The sequence below is a fragment of the Eschrichtius robustus genome, chromosome 3 (genome assembly GCF_028021215.1).
Source record: "Eschrichtius robustus isolate mEscRob2 chromosome 3, mEscRob2.pri, whole genome shotgun sequence".
NCBI lineage: Eukaryota > Metazoa > Chordata > Mammalia > Artiodactyla > Eschrichtiidae > Eschrichtius > Eschrichtius robustus.
The window spans coordinates 138108479-138133453 of record NC_090826.1 but is presented as its reverse complement, the minus strand read 5'-3'; the positions used below and the strand labels follow the sequence as shown (position 1 = coordinate 138133453).

Here is a 24975-nt window from a genome sequence, read left to right as displayed (position 1 = left end):
CTTGCCATGCTCTTCTCTCACTTCTTGTCGCTGTTGTCTCTGCTCTGTCCTCCACCTAGAACAGGGTTAACTCAGGGAGCCTGTGAACTGGATGGAAACAAAATTACATTTTTATTTTCACTAACTTCTACCTGAAACTTAGCATTTCCTTCAGTTATGATGGTAGGCAGCAAACCATAGTATTAGCGTTACCTGTGACTTTCTCAACAGAAGAAATCAATAAAATTTTCATATATTAGCATTGTTGCAGATACTGCAAAGTATCATTTATATTTATGGTCCGAAATTACGGTAGTTACTAGATCACTCTAAATCTTGTTATTTAATGTGTAAATAACGAAGCACATGTTACTCTATCACAAATTAGCTTTTTGTAATTTTAGGTTAAAAAATATATACTTCAATATTATTAGTTTTGTTTATAAGTCTATGTATTTTAATTTATGTATTTAAAAACATTATTTTGAGAAAGGATCCAGAAACTTCTCTAGACTGCCAAAGGAGTCACTTGCACAAAAAAAGGTTAAAGAGTCCTTTTCCAAACCTAGGGTGTTCTTTCCCACTGTATCTTCCCGCAGGATTGCTATTCTCCCTCTAAGACTTGGTTGAAACTATCACCCCAGCCCTAACTTCTAGACCCCCTCCTCTTCCCCTTCACATTCCCACAGGCCCTCTGTATATGTCTGGCTCCCCCACTAGATAAAGCTCCTTGAAGGCAGGAAGGTGTCATTCATTTTTGTATATTCAACACCTAGTTCAGAGCCTGCCACACAGAGTGAAACAAAATTTTGTTCAATAAATAAATGAATGAATGTAGAAGAATATAAGCAGATCAAATATTTTAGTCTCAAAATCTGGGTTTGAATCCTGGCTAACAGTTAGTAGCTTTGTGACTTTGGGAAAGTCATTTAACTCTTTTAAACCTCTTTCTCAGGTCTGAAATGTGGATAAATCTCCCCTACTTATTGCACTCTTTTGTCAAGAGGATTAAATAAGGTAACTGTGTGAAAGTGCTTTGTCAAGTTGCAAGGGCTATACAAAATTTAGTTATCATTATACCAAGTTATCTAGTAATACATTTTAAAAATTGTGCTAAGGTCAGCTCATTATTTAAAACCTATCTCCAGCCAATCCCTCTACCTGCCTGCTATGGACTGAATGTTCATGACTCCCTAGAATTCACACGGTGAAGCCCCCATATGGTGGTATTTGGAGGTGGGATTTTGGGGAGGAGTCCTCATGATGGGATTAGTGCCTTTATAAGAAGAGACATGACAGAGATGATTCCTCTTTCATTCTTTCTCTGCAATGTGAGGATACAGGAAGAAGACTGCTGCCTGTGAATCACAAAGAGGGCTTTCACCAGAACCCAACCATGGTGGCACCCTGATCTTGGACTTCCAGTATCCAGAACTGTGAAAAATAAATCCCCATTGTTTAAGCCACACAGTCCATGATATCTTGTTATAGCAGCCAAACTAAGACACTGCCCTACGCTGTAGAGTGTATCCAGAAGCTTTTCTCTAAATGTACCAGTCCTTTGTACTTTCAGGTCTTTGTGCCCTCATTTCCATTATACTTCCTGTTATTTTGCCCAATGCCCTTCCCTCTTTGCTGCCTGGGTAGCGTCTACGGATTCTTCAATACTCAGCCCAAGTGTTAATAACCTTCTCTACAAACCTTTTTCTGGCCTCTCCCTTCCCCCGCACCTTGCACAATATATGAGAGTTAACCTTCTATGAGTCTCTAGATAGCGGGCCTATTCTTCTCATCCATCAGGAATGCATGTTTGCCTAAGCATAAAATTGGAAGGCAGCTATGCTCACCACTATACCACCAACGCTGCACTTAAGCATAAAATTGGACAAGCAGAAGTGATTAGAAAATATATGAAACAAATCAGTGACACTGTATGCTTTTGGTTATTTGTAAGAACAGCAGAGCCCTAGCCTGATAAGTTTAAATTCTGAATGGTGAATCTGTCAAAAGTGCTTTAAATATTCAGTTTCACCTCATTATAAATGTAAATCCATTCGCTCTGGCAAAGCAAGTTGAAGTTCATCTTGCAATGTCTATTTCAACAGTCATATCAACGCAGAGTACTGTGTCATTGAAAATGGCACCCTGAAGAGGCTCAGACAAGAGACCACAGAACCTCTGAATTCCTCCCATTCTCACTATGTCTGCAAGGAGAACAGGAGTGAGAATTCTAGCCCAGACCCCTTACCTCAGAGTGTGACAATGGAGAACAGAGGCCGGAGGGATGGCAGTCAGTTCCACACACAAAGAGTTACATAGGCTAACCTTTGCAGAGTAAGAGGAGGCAGTGGTGATCTTCCAGGCCCAAGGGCAACCCTACAAGGGAATTTCTGACCCTCTTATAGAGTTGCCTTAAGGTTTGCTCAATTCTCAGGAGACAGGAAACAGTTCCCAAGAAAGTACAGGAGTATGAAAAAAACCACCAAGGCAATGATACACAGACAATAACTGATTTAGACCAAATTTTGAGTTTGAGATTTAGTTTAAGATCAAGCAGAAGGAAATAAAGTTATCCCCTAATTACACTATCGTAAATGATCTCACTTCCTACTTCACAGACACACAGAGCGTGCATTAGGGAAAACTTTCAATTTCCTGCCATCCACCTTTAGATCTATTTCCCCCAGTAATCTGAGAACAAGTTGCCTGATTTGCTTTTGTAGTCCCTTGAGTTCTTCAGTTCCTAAAAGTCATGAGCCAGCTTGCTCAATGATGCCCCATTTAATTTATTAACTATTCCCTTACCTAAACGTCCTCTATAACCTCCTTACCTATGGTTAGGAAGGTGCTCAAGAGCTGCTCCGTGGCAACAGGCTTGATCTCTGTCCGCAGATTAACAAATCTGCCAACCACCAAGGGGGCTCGGCGGAAACCCAGAATCCTGGTTTGGAAGGTTGAACAGAAGAGAAAAATCTTTGGGGATATATTTTAAACGGTAGTCTTTTTTTTTTTTTTTTTTTTTGGCTGCGTTGTGCAGCTTGCGGGATATTAGTTCCCCAACCAGGGATCGAACTGGGCCCCTGGCAGTTAGAGCATGGAGTCTTAACCACTAAGCACAGGACTGCCGGGGAATTCCCTAAACAGTAGTCTTAAAAATCATGGTTAATCATGTTAGGTATATAAAGGTATTGCTGATTGCTGGTAAGTATTTTTTAGCGTACATATATTTATGAATTTAATATCAAGATGTAAATAATTTATGTAAGACAAATCTAGCAAAACGTGAGCAATTGTTAAACCTAGGGAGTGGGTATATGGGTTCACTATACTATTTTTTCTACGTCTGTTAGAAATTTTTCACAATAAAATTTTAAAATTTAACAAAGCATTAAAAAAAAATTGGGCTTAAACCCATACAGGGCTTCAAACCTTTACATAAAACACTGACAGAAAACTATACAGATTAATCTAAAAGGATAAACTCATAGGACAACTTAAATATAGATACATTTGAAGATATTTCTAATGGTCTAGAAGTCCAACCTTATCGTTGAGCACCATCATTTTTTTTAAAAAAGGAAATTTTCTGGCTAAAAAATACACACTCGCTGAAGAAAAGTTGGAGGGGCAGGATTTGGAACACACAGAAATTTATGGAAGAAAATTAAAATCATCCATAATTCCACAACCGAGAAGTAACTACTACCATTTCGGCATAAGACCATTTTTTCCTTCACATGTATATATAAACACATACTCACTCTTTGTGTGTATATACACAATTGAGATTATGCTATATGCACTTCTGTCTCCTGCTTTTCACTCACCATTGTATCATGAGCCTTTTCTCATGTTATTAAAAAAGCCTTTAAAAATGACTGTGCATATGGGGCATATGTATATGTATAACTGATTCATTTTGTTATAAAGCAGAAACTAACACACTATTGTAAAGCAATTATACTCCAATAAAGATGTTAAAAAAAAAAATGACTGTGCAATAAATAATCCATTGTTCAGGGCTGCTGACTGACTCTGTCCTAAACTCATTTTTAGAAAAGCCACAAAAGGAGATCAATAGATGTCAAAATAACATAAAAAATGAGAGAACTTCCTGAGGCCAGAGGAGGTGGTTAAATCCTAATGTAATGGAGAAATAGCAACCCAGAGCAGAAAAGTATAAGGTGGGAAAAAAAGTGGGGAAGTATTTTTTTCTCCCCATTGACTGTTGTCAGACCTTCAAAGAACAGCAGCCATTTAGTGCTGGGAAGCCATGTCCAGTGGCACCTGAGCTTGGATGGGGCAGTTAACAAAAGGGGTAGGGGGACTGGCCAGAGAATATCTTTCAGACTTTGAGGGAGGGAAGGGCTTTAAAATACAAGACCCCCAAAGCACAGGTGATAAATTGAAACATTATAGGGACTTCCCTGGCAGTCCAGTGGTTAATACTTGGTGCTTCCACTGCAAGGGGCACAGGTTAGATCGCTGGTCAGGGAACTAGGATCCCGCATGCTGTGTGGCGAGGCCACAAAAATAAATAAATAAATAAATAGAAACATGATTATATTTAATTAACATCAAAAGTAATAATTTCTATACAAAGACCACTTCACTCTAAGTTAACAAACAGGTGTTGTGCTGTGAAAAGGAGGTACTAATCTCTGCCCATAATTGGGGGAATATAAAATAATAATGAGATACCACTCTACATATATTAGATTAACTAAAATTAGTATGTTGGATAATATAAAATATTGGTATGGATATGGGAAAAAGATCTTCATGAACTGCTGGTGTCCATCAACAGGGAAACAGGAAGGGGTTTAGGGATGAAGAAAATAAGGAAAAAAATGAGGTCTTGGAAAGACTGATTCTAATGTGCAATTAAGTGATGAGTAGGATTTATCCAACTCTTTCCCACTAGGCCTTAGAAGAGGCAGTGAAAATTCATGGTATTGTGAACAAACATTTATTTAATTCTTCCCTTTCAATAGATGTTTAGATTGCTTCCATATTTTCACTACTGAAAATGCTACTAGCTAAGATCTTGGTATATGTATCTTTGAATTTCTGATTCTCTAGGGTACTTCCTAGAAGTATCTGGGATGTTTGCATAAAAAGGTAGTTACTCATTCAAAGGGTATGAACATTAAGGTTTTTGATACATAATGCCGGAGTTCTTAAAAGAATGACTGAACCAATTAACAATGACAGAAGCAGTATACGAATGTCAATGTATTCCTGCCAATAAAGTATTATCTTTTTTCTAATCTTTGCTATTTTCAGTAAGAGAAAATAGTATCCCATTGTTTCAATTGGATTTTTTTGTTTGTTTTGGCCACACTGCGTGGCTTGTGGGATCTTAGTTCCCTGACCAGGGACTGAACCCTGGCCCACAGCAGTGAAAGTGCGGAGTCCGAACCACTAGACCACAAGGGAATTCCCTGGATTTTTTTTTTTTTATTACTGGTGAAGATGAACTCCCTCTGTCATATTTATTAGCAATCAATAATTTCTATTCAACCAACTGTGTTCTTAGACCATTTTCTACTAGCGTTTTAGAGCATGTATAAGATTTTCTAAACATTTATATATTAAGGCTATTAATGCTTAGATTATATTAGATTCAAGTATTTTCCTCCTAAGTTTGTTTGCTTTTAAATTTTGTTTGATGTTTCTTGACATATGAGTTAATTTCTTTTTAATTTAGTTGAATCTATTGAGTTTTTTCTTTGTGATTTTTAAATTATTGCTTTTATGCTTAGAAAATCCTTCCTAATCCAGAAAAAAGACAAAAATTCATCTTTATTTTCTTCTGGTTTCCTTATAGGTTCATTTCAAAAATATTGTGAATAATTTCTTTTAAAGTCTACCAATATGCCCTGATTAAAGAGCTGATCAGAGGAGCAACTGGGGTACTAGACAATTCAGTTACAAGGATCCTGACTAGTAACTTGCTAAAAAAGTCTTAATTTTCCTAGTTAACTTATACATTTAGAATTCACATCTATTTTTCTCTCAGAATTATCCTGGTTATTGAAGCTGTGCATATTTTGTATGAAGGACAATAAAATTCACATATATGTCATGCTATATGTTTCTAGCATATGAGGATAAGTGAGTATTATTTAAAACAAGATCAAAACAAAACAAAAATCAGGACTGCCAGGCCCAATTAATGACCAGTTCAATTTAGGGACTTGAATTCAAACTCTGGCCTTCTTCCTGCCATTTTATTTACCAAGAACATCTTCACTCATGCTAATGAGAGAGGGCATAACAGAATGAAATGACCTAAAAAAGCCTGGAGTTAAGACATTTACTTTGGTATTCCTAGTACCACCCAAATAATGAGGAACTCATACAAATTTAATGGAATTAATCAGTTATCTAAAGTAGGTAACAAGTTAAAGTTATTAGATTTCATTTTTTTATTACATTCCTTTGAAAGGAGTCCACAAGTCCTCTCCAAGATATTTCCAAAAGGAAACAAAACGAATGTAACCCACTGTGATTACACATACCTGTCCAAATGAAAGGCTGCTACCTCTGCATTGTGTCTATCATAACCAGCATATGGTTCCCCTTCTACCACATAGTCTCGGTTATACCTGCAGAGTGAATGGGAAGCACAGATGCAGACATGAATTACGTCAGTACCAGAGGCGACAGCACACGAGGCAGAATAGAAATTTGCAAGCCTGATTTTGCTCTAGAAAACTTCTCTGTCAATCCTGAGAACAGTCATGGATTAGCATAGATCACTGGTTGATGTGGTGAAGATGAAGTGGAGAAGAAAACTAGAATTATACATCTACCTCTGCAATCATTCTATGAATAAAACACAGATGTTATTTTTACCCCTCTAAAAGACTTTCAATGTAGCTTAAGTAAAACTATAAGGTACTTTTCTGGAAGGTGAGGACCATCTTTGTATCTTCAGCACAGTGTTAAGCCTACAGTTGGTGCTTAATAAATGTCTACTGAAATGTTTATTAGACTAAGCTGAAGTAAAAGGAAAATATGGCAAGGCTTACCAGAATGGCTATGGCAAGGCTTATTAGAGAAGTTTAAATTTCTTGGGGAAAAAAATGGTCCAGATATGCCTCTGTTTTTGTTAACAAGGAGGCAAAGGTACATTTGCCTTCCCTGTTAATGGGAAGAACTAGACACAATTCACCTATGACCTCTACTGTTCACCTGCATTTCCTGAATCAAAAGGAGACCTATCAGGCTTTTCAAGACAGAAATAAGTTGAGAATGACGTGAAGAGGAGCCACCCCACTAAGGACACTTGGATCTCCAATGCTGAAAAGGCCATGGGGAAGTGAGAAACGGTACTATACAAGGCAGTGACCTTCAACATAAATGACCACAGAATACAAAGTAAAACCATGTCCACCAAACACATTTTCAAATCAAAGTGATGAAACATTTATGTTAGAAGACAGTCATGCAAAACCACCTGGTTGGACACCAGTTTCTTCTTAGCATGGTCAATATACTCAAACGTATTTTTTTGTTTCTATTGTCAAAGCATCATTTAGGCTGCCAAGGATTACACCTGTTACCTCCAAATTAAAAGTCTCAGTTTTTAAACAGGACTGCAGCAAAAGCTGACACTATTCAAGCACTTCTCTCTCCACTACAGCTGCAGGCTGTCCATAAAGCTGGGTGACAGTCCTTGAATACCTTATTTCTCAGGACTCCAGAGGAGCCACAGGAAGATTTGTAGTGATGTGCAGTCCACTCCTTCAGTGAAACATTAGAAAACTTTCCAGTACATGGAAAGGCTGCTTCGAGTGAAATGTAAAACCCTAGAAAAATCCAGGAACTTTGGGAGTAGGCTGGAGAGACAGGGAGGGAAGGAAAAGGGAAAGGAAGAAGAATCAAAATGAAAGAACTGCATTGGAGTCCAAAGCTCTGAATCCTTAGTTCATGCTTTGGTTATGAGAAATATGGAAAGTCAGAACTCTGGATCTCATTTTTCCCAGCTGTAAAATGAGTAGTTGGACTAGCTGATCTCCAAGGTCCCTTTCAGCACTTCCTAAGATCAGTCACTGACTTCTACCCACCCCCAGGCCCTTGCCGTCTTGTTCCTTTCCCACCGTAACTGCAGTTTTTGCCTGTGAAAATCAATTTACTTCCAGAAAGAATACAGCTATTGGGTTGGCCAAAAAGTTCGTTCAGTTAGTGAACACGTTGTTCAATAAAGATCTTCGTGAAAGTGAAAAATGTCTTTTCTTACTTAAAGCCCCATTAACTTTTTGGCCAACCCAATATACTGAAAAAAATCACTTTTATAATAATGTAATAAGGAAAAATGTGCAAATAAAGGCATCACTGTATTCCTATATATTTCATATACTATACAAATCTTCCATCTCTGGCAGGAGGACATGGACAACCAGGCTCCAGAAATGCTGAACCACAAGTGGCTGTTAAAGAAAGGTGCACGTCTCGACTTAGCAGAAAGGTCTTAGATCCTCCTCTCAACACAGCAATCCATCTTAAGTCACTGACAGAGCAGCAAAATTCATACAGTAACTGCCAATAAATCACTCCTATCCTTCTGGTGAAGAACATCAGAATGTGACCAAGAACATTAATTTGCACTTACACTGGGACTATATAGTCTCAGAGGCCCGCAGGGTCAGAATAGCAATTTGCTGGGTGTCTGGGGGCTGGAGTCAATTTCTACAAGCACTTAAATGTGCACCCACTTTCCCCACCCCAGGAGAGTGCCAGGTGTAATCAGCCCAGGTCAGTGTGTGCAGTGACTAGAGCGCTATCACCTACTGCAGGGGCTTGACAGCTTGCGGGAGGTGGGGCATGAGCATCTGTGGAGCTGGGCGTAGACAAGGGCTCTTCAGAAGGTGATGGGGGAGGAAGGGGCCGCACTGACAGGAATAAAGAGCTGGGTGTAGAGAGGAGGACCAGGCTGTGAGGGGCTGGCCACTAGGCTGTGCAGGCTGGGTTTTGTCTGGTGAGCAATGGGAATCCCTGGATGTTTTAAAGTTGGGGAGCACAGTGATTATATGGGTATTTGGGAGAAGAATGAAAGTGGATTTCAGGATGGTCTGGAAGAGGAAAGTAATGGGAAGGCTGCAGTGGTAGTAAGAGATATGAGATAAAGCAACAGTGACTAAGGTTAGCTTATGCATTTCTCTGCTGCCACGTCCACTAGTCACCAGTCTGGCCTCTTCCTCCCTCCAGTTATGCTTTGTCTGAATACCCAGTCCTATCTGCAAAGCACCTGGACTAATACTAATGTTGCACACCATCAGTAATATCTGCCTTCTAACACTTCCTGCTGTCCCATCTCACCTTCAATTCTTAGTGTACAAATAGTGGGTGTGGAGAGGGTATCCTTTTATTTAAACACAAAATGCCTGCAACTCATCTCTTTTTACATGAATTTAATTTTTGTTTTTAGTTTGTCTTCTTTCCATCACTCTGCTTATGCTGCAATCTCTCAGGCTACAAATCAAGGGGTCAAAGATCATATTTCAAAAGGAAAGTAGCAAATTTTTGATGATGGGTGATCCATGTTATCTCTCTTACAGGAAGGCAAACAAATTTAAGAGAATCACACGTGTGTGGCAGAACACAAGCTGCTCACACTCTGACAGCTCCATTAGTTACTGCAGGGTGATCTTGTCAAGTTATTCTTTCTCAAGTTATTCTTTCTAAGTCTCAGTTTCTTACTCTGGAAATAAGAACTGTAACTGCCCACAGTTGTGATGAAGGTTAAAAGCATTAACAGATACAAAAGTACTTAGTGTAATGCCTGGCAAATGGTGTGTATGCAACAGAAATTAGATCCAAGGCCCACATAACTATGCTTTTTCCTCATTACCTGACAATCAGACTTTCTATTCTCCAAAAGTGTACTGCATTTTAAAACTTTCCTAATTTCCACATCTTCCACACACCATACTTCCCAGTTCCAGGCAAATGCAGATCCCTTCCACTTCTGGAATTCCAATAATATTAGCTCTCTGCTTGCCTATTATCTACTGATATTTGGGTCATGAAGGGAGCTAAGCCAACTACTCTGGTCACAGTTGGGTTTTGCACCCCTTCACCCCATATTTCTTCTCCCACTCCAGTAAGAGACCCAAAGTTATGCGTTATAATTTTCTCAAAAGCTCTACTGAGGAATGAAAAAAATGTTTAGTACACAGAAAATTTTAGACATTAAAAATTTTGAGAAAACCCACTAGTAACTAATTCCTGTCAAAAGAATATAAATCACCATCATGTTAACCTATTTCAAATTCATATACAAACAGAAAACTTTAAAAAAATTAATTATACTATAGAATGGCCACACGAATTATCTCTGTAGATCCTTAGAAAAGTCCAAAGGGATCACTGTCTAACAACATATGATCTAGCCCTCTCTAGTTCAAATTTGGACTGAGGCAACTAAAATGGCCCAGTTCTCTGCTTAAAACAGGTAACAGAAACAACAACGAGATATCACTACACACATATTAGAATGACCAAAATCCAAAACACTGACAACACCAAATGCTGTTGAGGATGTGGAATAACAAGAACTCTCATTCGCTGCTGATGGGAATGTAAAACGGTACAGCTACTTTGGAAGACAGACTGGCAGTTTCCTACAAAATTAAACATTCTCTTACCATATGATCCAGCAGTTGTGCTCCTTGGTATTTACCCAAATGAACTAAGAACTTATATCTACACAAATCCTGCACATGAATGTTTATAGCAGCTTTATTCATAACTGCCAAAACTTGGAAGCAACCAAGATGACCTTGAGTAGGTGAATGGATAAACAAACTGTGATACAGCTATACAATGGAATATTATTTAGCAAAAAAAAAAAAAAAAGCTATCAAGCCACAAAAAGACATGGAGGAACCTTAAGACACAGAGAGAAGCCAATCTGAAAAGGTTACAAAAGGTATGATTCCGACTATATGGCGTTCTGGAAAAGGCAAAACCATGGAGACAGTAGAAAGATTAGGGGTTGCCAGGGGTTCAGGGGGAGGAAGGGAAGGATGAATAGATAGAACACAGGGGACGCTGAGGCCAGGGAAGCTATTCTGTATGATACTGTAATGGTAAATACTTGTCATTATAAGTTTATTAAAACTCTCACAGAATGTACAGCATGAAGAGTGAACTTAATGTAAATTATGGACTTTAGTTAATAAATTAATATTGGCTCATCAACTGTAACAAATGTACTAATTTGATGGAAGATGTTAATAACTGGAGAGACTGGGGAAGAGAGGGGAGGGGGTACATAGGAACTTTCTGTACTTTCCCCTTGATTTTTCTGTAAACCTAAAATTGCTTAAAAAATAAAATAAAGCCTATTAATTAAAACAAAACCAAAGCTCAAGTGAAAGAATCACGGCTTTAGTGCTAAAAAGGACTTAAGTCACCCATCCAAAACCTACTCCAACTCTGGGTAACTCCTACTCCACAGTGTCCCTGACATGTGGTTGCCCAGTCTTTAATTGTACACTTATGGTGGCAAGTTGCTTATTTCCTAACCAATTCATTTTGTATCTCTAACATCTGGCACATAGTAGATACCTGACAAATTTCAGAATCAAGGATAGCTCTAATTGTAAAATGTTCAATCTAATATTGAACCAAAACATATTCCTATAAATTTCCCTTACTCAAAGAATCATGGAACATTAAGAGCTAGAAGAGACTTCAGAGATCTTCTAGTCTCTCCTTCCCATTTTACTGAAGAGAATACCAAGAGAGGGAGATGAGCACTCATATAAATCCCAAGTTACAACTAAATAGCACAGATAACTTCAAGATGAAGACTTACCGCTTAGGTTTGAAGACAACTTTCTGTCCTCCTTCAAGTATCAGTAAGGCTTTCAGTTGTGTCCCTTTATAACCTACATCAGCTTTAATGATTTTCTTGGTGGCCATGGCATGCATGATTGCCCCCAGCTCTGGTGTCTCTTCAGGGTACACTTCCCGGGGAACCACCCACTGGGCTGCAATCTCCCAGGGAGACTGCAAGGTGTGGTCCAGCTTGGACACCAGCTCTACCCGCAAGCCAGCCATCATTCGGTGAAAGGCCCTCTGGTCCTCCCGGTTGGCAGCTGACGTATCTAAGTTGTCAATCAGGAAAACTTTGGTGAAGATAAAGATGACAAGGAGAATTGCTAACAGCACGACTCGCTGCTTTAGCTTCATGTTGGCCTCTTTTCCTTCTCCCCTGACTACTCTCTCTCACTTATCAAGGAGAGCAGGTGGTGATTGTCAGCAAGGAGATTCCATGATTATACACACTGGTCCATTTCTTCACTGAGGTGCCTCCCACAATTCCTGCAAGCCCAAGTATAAAGCACAATTCAATCAGAAATTCTGTCCTTCCACCCCTGAATCTTTTGCAAGCCTCAAATATATTACTCACCATTTTAGCCTTGCTAATCCTATGCCCGAGAAGACCCAATAATTTAAAATGAACTGGTCCAAGGAAGGACCTAATAGTTAAGAACCAGGTACACTGAAAATTTAAAAGCAAATACTACCGTTTTAATAGGGTGCAGAGCCATCTAGGAGCCATTTGGATGGCTACCAATTCCTAGAAACCAAAACAATAGGAAAAAGCACAAAAAAGTAAAACATTAAGATAGGCATAACTCCTTAACTTTCATTTTTAGCTTTCAAAATCCATAAAGGACTTTTGAATATCCAAAACCACCAGTATTTGGTAACTTTTCAGTTATCTCCTCCAAATATAAGTTTTATGACACGTTATAAGACAGGAACTCCTAAAAATGCCAAAGAGTGTACAGAGGAGAGTAATAATTCCCTCTCCAAATTCAAATACCTAGCAATCCTGGACATGTCATATCTGCTATTCATGTATTTAAATACAACAAACACCCAGATATGTATCTCTACTTAATCAGTCTTCTACTAATTATTTTTCAAAATTAAAAACCCTGTAAAATATGGATAATCAAATCTGGATAAATTAAGTAAAGGAAAAACATATCCCTACACCATCTGGCTATTAGTAGAACATGACCAGAAAACTAATGAAACCTGATACTAGAGCAACACTACGAAATCTGGACTGGTCAGGCATGTAACAAAGATACTGATGCTACAGACATAAAGAAGTGCTGCTTCCGGTGTGGGGCGCACCACCCTCTGGTCAATTCTGAAGCTAAAAGATTCCAAATACAAGATTTTTGCAAGGGTGTCAAGAACATACAATTCAGCCTCATTTGCATGCTGACAGGTTGCTTTCCACTCCACAGGGCCATTTAAAAACATGCACAAGCTTACTTTGCTACATGCCTACAGGCAGCACTGCACTGGGCTAAGACAAAGATGACAAGAAGATAACAGGGTGTTGCTTCACTCTCCAATTCATTTAACAACTCAAACCATTAATTGAAGAAATAAATCCAATACAAAAGATAGGACAAACGATTCAGGCTGAGACACTCCCACCCAAACTGGAGACTGCTCCCCTAATAACAGCTGGAAACATATCCAAGAACAGTCTACTAGAGCAACAGTGTGTTCTAAGGGCAGCACCTTGCTCAGAGCTTGCTGACATGCAGTTTATTCGTGGTGATTAACCTCTCTTCCCATTCATTTTCATAAAGATGGGAAAGCGAGAGTCACATTCAAATTCTAATTATCTCCAGCCACCTGTTTTGTTGCATTATCATCTCCCAGGGAGTACATAACACTATTAGCTGAAACACAGGCAACTCAAGTACATCCAAAATGTAATTGTGATGGTATCAAGTTTGGTGTGAAACTCAGTAAAACAGTTCCCTGCGATTACTGATAACAGCAATGCTAGCAGAGCAGATTTCAGAGATTTTTGCTAGTTCCAACATGACCTAAACCACACAACTCCTTCAATTATTTGTTCAGCAGTACACATCTCTAGCTGCAGTGGTAAAAGGTAACATGGAAATCTCCCTGTGTCAGCGATCATTTCCTCAGCACCTCCAGCTGCAACTACCTCCTGCTGAGGTACAATTCTGGCACAAAGGGGTCAGCTGAACAGATTTTCACTTCCTACAAAACCCTCCTCAGGACTAAAGTCGGGTTAACCCGTGAACTTCTAATGATGCTGCTCATTTCATTTAGAATGAAGAAATTCCTCCCTTATGCTATATAAACAAATTATATCTAAACATTTAGCACTATAGAGTGCTAAAGGTTAGGGAGAGTGAGGGCTTTTTTTTTTTTTTAAATCACCAATGCAATATGAAGTTCTAGTAGCTCCAAAATTCAGACAAAACAAACTGAGTCTGTATGCTTTTCAATTTTGAAATCTCATTACCTTCTGATGGGCCTCAGAAGAGCACATTCATCAGTTTAGGGCTGCAGATAATTCATCCACTCAACTAGGACAGAAATTTCTACTAAGTGAACTGAAGAGTTCAACTGTTACCTCACTTCACTATTTACCGCTGCAGATTAGTAGCGAGGGCAGGTTGAACGAAGGGGCTGAACAAGTTTTCTTGTTTGTGATTAGTCACCACATCCTGGTAGAACAAGTAAGGTTGCAATTTGACACTGTTCTCTACAACTGCCCGTCATGCCCACAGCCATCGACTTCATTTAGTGCTCAGCACCTTCTACTGGATCCCTAAAAGAACTGCCTCTGGGCCTCCACGTCCTCCAATCCAGACTAGATAATGCAGCAAAATCATATTTCTAATCACACACCATTTTTGAGTTCTATAAATCCCCTAGCAAGGCATTAAAGCCCTACCCTAAATGACTTCGGCCAATCTACATTGCTAGGCATCTCTCTCATTCTCTTTACTCATCACTTGTCAGCTTCCACCACAAACATGGTCCCCTAAGTCACTCCTCACTGGAACTCTTGTCAAAATTCCTCTAGTTCTTATCTTTTCTTCCCATCTTCTCCTGTTTAAAGCCTAACTGAGCTTTGAAGGGTCATCTCCAAAGCCATTTCTGGTCTCTCCTCACACTCTATAGTAACTAACCTCTCTCATCTTTAGACCAGTACTTAAGTACATTCTGCCTTATCCAGTGTCTTCTTGTATGTAGTTCTCAATCCCCCTCTCAGAATCCTGGCTCCTTAGTGATCTTAACTACCTTTGCACTCCCTGCAGTACGTAGCATAGTAAGGGTAGATGCATTGTTCACCTAAACTGAACAAACCACTGCAAATGAGGCTATGCAAGTATCTTAGGACTCTGCTGTTAATTTCCTCGGTGGTATTCGGTATCAAATGAGTGTGTATTAACTGGCACCTTAATGTTGGCTGTCCTTAATTAGCTCTCCTTTTTTTGGGAATCTACTTCTCTACCAACACTCTACTCAATTTAGTTGGTAGTTTCAGAGTACAGTCTCTTTTTCTGAGTAAGTACTGACAGTTCAGAAAGAGGTATTCCTTTAGCTGGAAAGCTGCTACTCCTTCAGCCTACAGGGCAAGAACAATGATATTCAAGAAATCGACAATGTAGAGGTTTCAGTGGAATTTTTACAAAAAGTCTATGAGTTTGCAAGACTCCTATTCCAGAAAAATGTATTAGATGCACGATACAGAATAATTCCATCCTCTAATAATGGCAGACTCTTTTACTCTTTACAATGATCCCCTTCTCTCCTGTATGCTTGAGAGGGGAGGGTACCCAAGACACAGTTTCCATGCTGTATTATCTTCTTTTCTTACTGGAGACAGCAGCATACTATGCACACTCTGCAAACTGGGTTTCTAAGAGGATCCCTCTTTTCAGATACTAAGAAAATGAAAGCAAGATCACTGGGTATATCCCAAGTTATTCATGAAAACTTCTCTTGCATTCCCAGGAGCCTGCCTGCTATATTTCATGCCCTCACCTCCTGTATAAATGCCTCCAACAGTGTAACATTGTCCAGTTATATTATGGTCATTTATTTTAATGTTTCGGTTATGAGAAACAGAGCCTACCTCAAAGAACAATCTCAAGGTAATAACATAACTCAAAAAATGTTAAATATAAAAACGCAGGGCAAATGTAAGTCTTCACACTAAAAGCTGGTATAAATTCCCAGACTGGAGTTCTGGAAGGTAGAAGCTTATTAAGGAATTTTCATACTGAACTCTGGTTTCACACTCAGCTCCATCAGTGAAATGAGGCTTGATATGGAAGCTAATATTTCATTCCTCTCTCTCACACACACACACACACACAAACACACACTATCCTACACATTTGGTAAGTGTTTTATAAGGATAAACTTATGACTAAAAATTGTTTTGGAAGAAACAGGTTCACACAGAAAAAGGTGAAGTCTTAGTATAAAGACTAGAATCCTCTGTTCAAGAATCTGGCTGATGTCTGGAGGAACACATACAGAAATACACATCAGTGCAGAGATCTGTTAGTCATCAGCTGATAAAATTCAATACATGTGGCTGCTGAGAACATGCAAAGACCTCACCCTAACACTCCCACAAGCCACCAGTGAGGTTCCAAGCCTTATCAGTAGCAGTGCCACGTTGAATCGCCCTCTGATCAAGTGACAACCTCACGCTACTTCTCCGAACGTCACGGAGAAGAAATCCCAACTTCTGCTCACAGCAACTAAAGTGAAGGCTTCAGTAATACTCTTTTTTTGTGCTTCCAATACAGCGGTCAAATCAAGTTCTTACCACATGAAGGGAATGTAACATGCTTTGTGAGTGTCAAATACCGGAAGAAAACATTCCGTATGAACATTTTATGCAGAGGGCTATTAACAAAGGAGATGGTGAAGGGGGTAGGATTTATTATATAACTAGTAAAATATCTTATCATGTTTACTCATACAATCTCCTCACCCTTGATCCTGAGTAGAAATTACAAGGACACTTTCACAAACTTCTTCTTTGGTCACTGTTGGTCTCAGCAAACCTCTGAAGGTTTGGTTAGTATAAAAGGTAAGACCTGAATTTAATTAAGAGTTTTTGGTTGACTGTCTACAAAGACAGACACCAACAATTCCTCCCATCGGGAGGTGGAATCTATTTTTCCTTCCCCTGAATCTGGGCTATCTTTGTAACTTGCTTTGATCAACAGAATGCTGTGGAAGTGGCTGTGTGCTAGGTGTCTTAAAAGACCTAGCAGCTTCCATTTGGGGCCAAGCTACTATGTAAAGCAGCTCAGGCTAGGCTACTGAATGATGGGAGACCTGGCCAGCCCCTAGTTATTCTGGCCACTCCAGCTAAATGCCAGACACAGAAGTGAAGCCATTAAGGGCATTCCAGTTCCAGCTGAGGCCCCAACTAAATACAGCCGCCCATCTGACTCCAGCCTATATCATGTGGGCAGAAGAACCAGTCAGCTGGGCACAGTTGACCTATATAGTCATGAGAAACAAATCATTTAGTCTTAAGCCACTACATTTGGGGGTAATTTCTAAAACCCAGCATTCTCACATCTACTCTGTCCATATCAACTCTTTGGGAGACATTAAATTAACCATTAATACAAATAAAGATTGGATTAATAAATAATTAAGGTCTCTTAAAGGTAACACAAGAAAAAGACAGAATCTCAAACGGATCATTTACTGAAGTCCCTTTACATACTTTAGAGCAATCAAGGCTAACCTTACACACTCACAGACTCACACAACTATACACACCCAGTTTATAAAGCTTAACTTTTAAACTTCAGCCAAAATTACAACCCTTTAGTACAAAAAAAAAAAAAAAATTAAAAACACACATACTTTCACCTTGGGGTAAGTCTGATATACTGCCCTCTTGTTAACTGGTGGTGACATTAGAGCACTGTGCTACATTCTTACTAGCTGCCCCCTAGAAATAAATGCAGTCTCTCCTGATGGTTATTGACAATTATTATAAGTAAAATAAAGAGCATTCAGAAATCTCTCCACTTATCATTGTGTGTTTCTAGCTAGGAAGTCTAAACCTCTAATACCAAAGGGCATCCAGTTTTTATTACATGAATAAATCCCTATTATCCTCAGAAAACCAGCCTACTCCTGCACTGCCACCACTGCCCACAACAGCATAATATTGTTCTTTTTCATGTTCAATTGGGAGTCCTCAACTAAGACAAAATCTAACAACAAGTAATATCATTAATCAGTATCTACATACAGTTTCCCTTTCCTTTCCTTGCTAATTCTCCACTTAAGAAACAGCTACTTAATTCACCTTCTTTCTAAATATAAACTCTTCTGTAGCAGAGGGGTTAAGAATATGTGCTCTGGATTCAGAATGCCTGGGTCTGAATGCCTGCTAACCTCTCTGGGCCTCAGTTTCCTCATATGGAAAATGAAATAAGAACACTATTACCTGACTCACAGAACTGTTAAAAATGAATGTCATTACCATGTGTACTGTGCTAAAATTAGTGCTTGGACAACCTATAGTAATTCTTGTTGGTCATTATTACCGTATCAAAAACCCAAAGATGACTTCCTGAGGAGAAAGAATGACAAAGAAAATAACCCTCATTGCTTATGTTGTCTTCTGGGTTACACAGTCAGGGGCTGGATACCTATGTTGCATTACCAAGAGTTCTAGTAATCTTATATTCCTGAACTAAATCCTTTCCTAAATTTGAGGAGTAGCTAAGGCTGTAAGCAAGTAGGTTTCTTCAGCGTGGGTACCAAGTGAAGCAGAAGACTGGGAGGTTATGTCACTAATTTGACCAACCTGTTTCTCTTCTCTACAAAGTTCAATTCTACCACATTCAATGTAAGTGAAACAGATGGGAAGCATGAACTTTTTCTATTTCACAAAAACAGCCGAATAGAATGCCCTTCACAATTTTCTTCAGTTTGGAAAATTAAATCTGTGTTTTAAAGATGACAGCTTTGCAGGTCCTAAAGCTTTTAAGATAAGCTCTGAAGTAACCTAAGTTACAGGTATAGAAAATCAAATCTCCATATAGTCTGAATTGATTCAAATGTTATATATTCCTCACAGTTTTCACTTCCACTTAAATATTTATTCACATATGTAAACTTTTTTTGTGTGTGTGAAATCCTCTAACAGTTCCCTGTGAAGGAAGGAACGAAAATGATCACCAAGCATTAATGAAGCATAAAGTAGCCTTTCTTCCTGGGTGTGAGAGTAAAACTGAAACAGGCTATGGAGTGTTTGTTCCCTCTTTGAAAAAAATTCAATTCCTGCAACCTGTCCCATTTAAATCTTGATTTAGGGCAACCCTCTAATGCTCTTCCTTGAAAAATGAAAAGAAAAAACCTTCAGCTCATACTGCTAGTGAGATTTGTTCTAAAAAACCAACACGTGCAGTGTTCACTGATCTAGAAACTCTATGGAAATGCCTAAGAATCTGCATTCTGTTTCAAATGGGCCAGGTATAATGAACTTTTTTAAGTTCCAGGTATTTCACTGCTCAATTATCGGTATCTAACAACCATTTAAGGCTATATAGAATATAATTACTATATAGCATAGAAATATGGAATTTCAAATCATATAACATTTACTTCAGATTTTCATGTTTTCCATCTTTATTGTTCAGTTCACTACAGTTCTTGAAAAGGTATGTAAGCTTTATTCAAGAGTGACACCTCACACTTTTAACTTTATGTTCTAGGGTATGTCAAGCTGACAGGCCACAGATCACTTTAGAAATAGGAACCCCAAGCAGGTCTGTGCTGAGTTATGGCTGAGTGGCTCCAGGCACGATCCCTTGTTATATATGAATATAAATGCACACACACACATACATACACACATATATTTTTTGGCATGCCTGTCTCCTCTACCCTATTGTAAGTTCCTCAAGGACAGAGGATATATTTTACTCTCTTTGTAGTTCCAAGTAACCTAGTACAGTGCAGGGCACATGAGAGGTACTGGATAAATGCTTATTGAATAAAAGGAGTGAAGAGCAAGGAAGAGAGACCTTTATGGTTATAAGAATTTCTTCAGCTCTTTGGTTTAAATATGGCCTCTTTTTTTTTTTAAACAGACATAGGGAAACTGAGTCATGTAATGAATTCAGATATACAGTACAGTAAGAATGTTGAAATGTCAAATATGTATACCAACTTGATATACTCAATTTTAAATTGCTGCCTTCTGTATACCTTGCTTCCATCTTTCAAGGCAACTGCTATTGCCAAGCTGGTGTCTGGTGTTGGTTGGGACTGGGAGTAAAGATGATCTGGAAATGCTAAGAGGAAGATTGGAGATGGTCCAACATTGCCCAAGAATGATACAAGACAGGGCTGGAACCAAATTTTCAAGTATTATTGGCAATGCTTTCTGAAACGAGAACCAACACTGGTATTTCCATATCATTTTCTTTTTTCTACACAAAGAACTACAGGGACATAAATGCACCTATACAGAGTGCAAATTCACTATCTAAACCAAGGATAAGAAACAAGAAATGAACAAAAGGTCTTTGGGCAGCCAAAATAATGGTCACAAAGTTCATCCACTAATACAGAACAGGCAGGCAGACCCTCACTAAGCCTATTTAGCTGTTTTGCATTCAGTTTCAGGAAGCGGTGTTATCTGGGTTGCTACTCCACAGAAGATCAGAAGCTGCAAAAATTTTAAAAAGGGCAGCAGGGATGCTAACAACAGCAAAAGTACAGCTTTTTCGCCTCTGAAAGAAGAGACAAAAGATTGACTACTGAAAGCAAATTCAAGAATTCAAAAAGCAGAGGAGACAAACAACTTACATATTTCAATCACCTCAAAGCCCTACAGGATTACTGTCTGTAACTATAACCTCAAGTCAATAAAGGTTACACTATATTGCTTAAAAAGCAAACAAAACATATAATACATTGTAAAAAATTCTTCACAAAAATATAGCTAAAATAAGAATTTTTGCACCCAATATCTTATTCCCACACTGCTATATAGATAAAGCAGAAAGTTAGCATTTAAGAGCATGGAATGATCGACTTCACTGCCTCATCCTGTACTTGGTTGTGTTTCACATTCATAATTTCCTATTCCTTGACCTCCTTTTAAAATGTACCCAAATTAACACCTTCCCCTCCATTGGGTAGTTACCTTGCCAGAAAGTAGTCTGCTAAACACACACCAAAGCTCAATATCTCTTTTCTGCATCAGCCTTCATTTCTTATCTCATACTGGGATGACAGATGCAACCCCCCAAACTCACCAGGTCCAGAGCTAGGCCTTCCCTCTTCTGATTTTGGATATGAATGACAAAAGTCACAAGTGAGAGCTTTGCATTACATTCTTTCCTCGATGGCTCTAGCAGTCATGCTGACATTATAAGTTGGTCAAAAGCTAGCTTCAGTTGCAAAGTAAGGTCTTCTGTTCTGTACCCCAGGTCTGTGCCAATGAATTCATTACTCCCTGAGTGTTACAGAGGCAGCTCAAGGAAGGAAAAGAGGGAGAGATTTACAAGTGTGGAATGAGGAGCACTTCTGGGAGGGATAACTCCCCTCTCCCACCCCCAATATGAAGGACCAGAAGATGGACAGTCAGGGTCAATGATACTGGCATGGCCAATACCAAGAGCTCTAGTTCTTCTATTAGTGCAAAAATATTGTCTACCAATCCAACTGCTTGGTGAACCTAGCCAGAGAAGGCTGCAGGAGCAGGTCTGTGAAGCTGCACTCAGGCTGCAGGTGGCTAGAACACCACCCAATCACAAAATTAGATCGCAAGGCAGCTCCAGCAAGTAACACCCTTTACAGATACCCATCTCAACAGAACTATTTTCAACAGGAATCAGAAACACACTTTCTTGGCTTTTATTTTCCTGTAAAGAGGAGCTAAACAATTTATCATCTGCACTAGAATATTTCCTCCTCCTGCATACTGTTTTCCATTCATTCATTCAACCACCAAACGTTTACTGCACACCTACTATGCACTATGCACTGTTAGGTGCAAAAAGAAAAGTACATCAATCATCATCACGACTACACCACGCTGTAGTGCCTCATTGTAACTGTGCTTCTCACCCCAAAACTACCTGGCCCTTAGTCCCAGAGTGGCCTGACATCACCTTCAGAAGACAGTCTCCTTTTTACTGTTTCCAACTATGGCCACAGAATACAAAGAGCAGCCTCCTGTTTCTATTATGAGATTGTAGCAGTCACCGAGAGACAACCACTGTGGTTGCTATTTTAAAAAGTTGTCAATTCAAGAGCTGAAGTATCTGGCTTCAGGGTTTATACCATTAAAATGATGGTCACACAAAGTGTAGGAAGCTGAAGTCTGCCCTGCAAGTAGAGGAAACAGAAAATTTCATTTAGAAATTCAAAATTCAGAAAAGATAAAAAGCAGAGGCTTTAACGCTGTGTGAAAGAACTGGAGTCTACAAATGGAAATCAAGAGAATGGACTAAAAGTCAAGGAATTATCAACTCAACATAAAGAAATTCTATGACATAAAGGATTAGATGATAGAAACAATGATCTGTTTGTTCCCTATTCAAAGAACCCAGGGTGTGTGTTTTCCAATTTTCATTCTTTAACTAAATTATGGCTATTTTCTTACTAGCTCCAGAGAAACAAACCGAACAAATCAATCTCACATTTTTACCAGTCACACTGAAGAAAAGCTATGAGCTCCAAGATTTCCTGATCATCTTTTACCACCATTCATTTCTATCATTGCACTTTAATGTAAGTGACGCTGACTCTGAATTGCTTGCTTGTGCCTCTTAATTCTCTTTTGACAAGCACTTTCAAAGGTGGAAGGCCCTCCTGTTGATTGATTCCACTGAACAGTTCTAGGGGCCAAAGTCCAACATCTTCACAAACTTCAGAAGTTATTAATTTAACACAAAACATTAATTTTTAAATCTACCTTAGACTGGCTCTAAGTCTAGGCAAATAACTTAGCATCTTTAACATCTGTATCTCAGTTTCTCAAGGACATGTCTTGATGATAAATAACAATATATGTGGAAGAGCTCTAAGGCTTAGCTCAAAGGTCCTGCATAAATTCCAGGACTGCAATACATAGAGCACACTGAGGTCTCTAACCCAATTTAAAATAATCAACCCCATGGGACTTCCCTGGTGGTCTAGTGGTTAAGACTGCGCTCCCAACGCAGGGGACCCGGGTTCGATCCCCGGTCAGAGAACTAGATCAACTAAAAAGAGCTCACACCCAGCAAGGAAGATCCTCCCTGCTGCAACTAAGACCCGGCACAGCCAGATAAATAAATAATAAAAAATAATCAACCCCAATGAAATTTATGCATTAATTTACAACACAAGGAGGATAGGAATAGTTAGTAAACGGTAATCATAGTTATCGTTTTACATAAAGTCCTGCAATTTAAAAGCTAAAAGACCCACATTCCTGTTCCTTCTTTTCAAGGTGAGAAATCAAACCTCTGAAGGGAAACTAGCTGGGTGGGGATGATACTGATACTTGGTCCTAAACTCAAGTCACTGTACCCAGCATCCCTCATTTTCCCAAATTATAAACTCCTCACCCTTCCAACGGACGATATGGCCATTTAAAGGACTAATAATTCCCTAACAACCAATCACGTCTTGTCCCCTCCACTTTCACTCCAACATCCTTCTACCCCGTCTCTTCCTACCGGGAGACTTGCAGGTAACAGAAGCCTGATTAGAATGAAACTCTTATCAGATCCCACAATCAAGGACGCAACTTGACAACTGCTCACGCTCATCATTAATGGCAACGTTTCGGTTCGCTTTTAATTGCGGGACCACAGCACCCGGAAATGAAATCTCAAGCGCAACCCACTTGGGACAACCGTATCATTTCCTTAAGTTGTGCCCGACTGCGAGCGCGGGGTGCACGACCCCGAGGAGACCGCGGACCCCTAGGCACGGTTACCCTGCCTCCCGCCTCAGGCCTGGAAGTCACTCGCGCTTCTCGGCCACGAGCTGGGCCCGCGAGAGCGCGATACCCCCCCACCCCGGGCCGCCGCAACGAGCACTCGGCGGGACACGAGGGCGGCACCAGAGCCAGTCGCCTCTGGGGACCGCGTCCGGGCGCGAGGGTGGGTCACTGGACGGATCCCGGGCGGCCCGAGGCGCCCCCAAGTAAGGCCCGCGCCTCAGGCGGGCCGAGAAGGCGACGGCCTCGGCCGCGTCCCTCCAGCCACGACGGCCGGTAGGAACCCTCTCGGGGCCAGCGAAGCGGGGCACGCGGCCCGGGCCGGTCTCTGAGGCAGCCGCCGCTCGTGGACCGCTCTGGGCACTGGTGCCCGGCCCCTCAGGGAGGCGCCCCGCCCCCAGACGGCCCCAGCCCGGCGCGCGCCACGCACCGCGCCCCGCCCGCGGGTGGGCCTGCACTTTCCCGCCCGGCCCCCCGCCCCCCCGCCCCCAAACCGCTCACCTGCGGCGCCCTAGGCTCGCTCCATGGCCGCCCGCGCGGTGCGGTGAGGCGCGGCCCCGGCCGCCCCCGCCGCCTCAGGGAAGGGGCAGCCCCACGCCGCGCTCACCGCCCCCAGCCGCCGCTACTGCGGCTCCCGCCCACCCCCGGCCCGGCCAGGCCAGGCCATTCCCTGGCCACCTCACCCCGCGGTCCCACACCCACCCCCCCGCCTCCGCGGCTCGCGACTGTTGGTACCTTCCTAGCGTAACGCCTTCCCCGCGGCCAATCCAAGGGCTTCTTCCGCGAGGTCCCACCCCCGCCCTCCGGTGGGCGGGCCTACCGGACCTGATCCGGACCGCCCGCCTTAACCTTTTGCGTCCCGGGCCGGTCAGCTTAACTCTCTCGACGCCGGCTCACGCCTCTCCTGCTTCTCCCTGCCGCCCCGCCCCGCTTACGTAAATTGACCTCTAACTTCTCTCTAGCCTTAGCTTTTTCTTTCCTGGTTTTCGTGAGCAGCTGGGCAGCCAGTCAGCGGGACTGGAAGTAGGGGTCCCTTAGGTCAAGTTCTGTTTGTGAGAAGCAATTTCCCTCCTCCTTTTGCCCTTTTCATTTGCCTCATTGGTACTTCTGCTTCTGCCTATATAAGTGTATCCCCTTGCCCAAAAGAGGCCAGCCTTACCATAGTGAGCGCTCTTACTTCGGAC

General features: G+C 40.7%; 1 protein-coding gene across 2 annotated transcripts in view; it reads right to left on the bottom strand.

Moving 5' to 3' along the window:
* Nucleotides 1-24552, bottom strand: part of FAM20B (FAM20B glycosaminoglycan xylosylkinase) — a 48502-nt gene extending 23950 nt beyond the window's left edge. The window contains exons 1-4 of one of the 2 annotated variants that reach the window (XM_068541312.1): nucleotides 24527-24552; nucleotides 11810-12318; nucleotides 6504-6590; nucleotides 2811-2920 (exon numbers count right to left, since the gene is read on the bottom strand). In XM_068541312.1, the coding sequence (XP_068397413.1) occupies nucleotides 2811-2920; nucleotides 6504-6590; nucleotides 11810-12186 (574 nt within the window). In that variant the 5' untranslated portion in view covers nucleotides 12187-12318; nucleotides 24527-24552. Of the gene's footprint in view, nucleotides 1-2810; nucleotides 2921-6503; nucleotides 6591-11809; nucleotides 12319-24292; nucleotides 24420-24526 lie in introns of those variants that run through there. The other variant, XM_068541311.1, reaches the window with a different exon arrangement.
* Nucleotides 24553-24975: the final 423 nt, after the last annotated feature.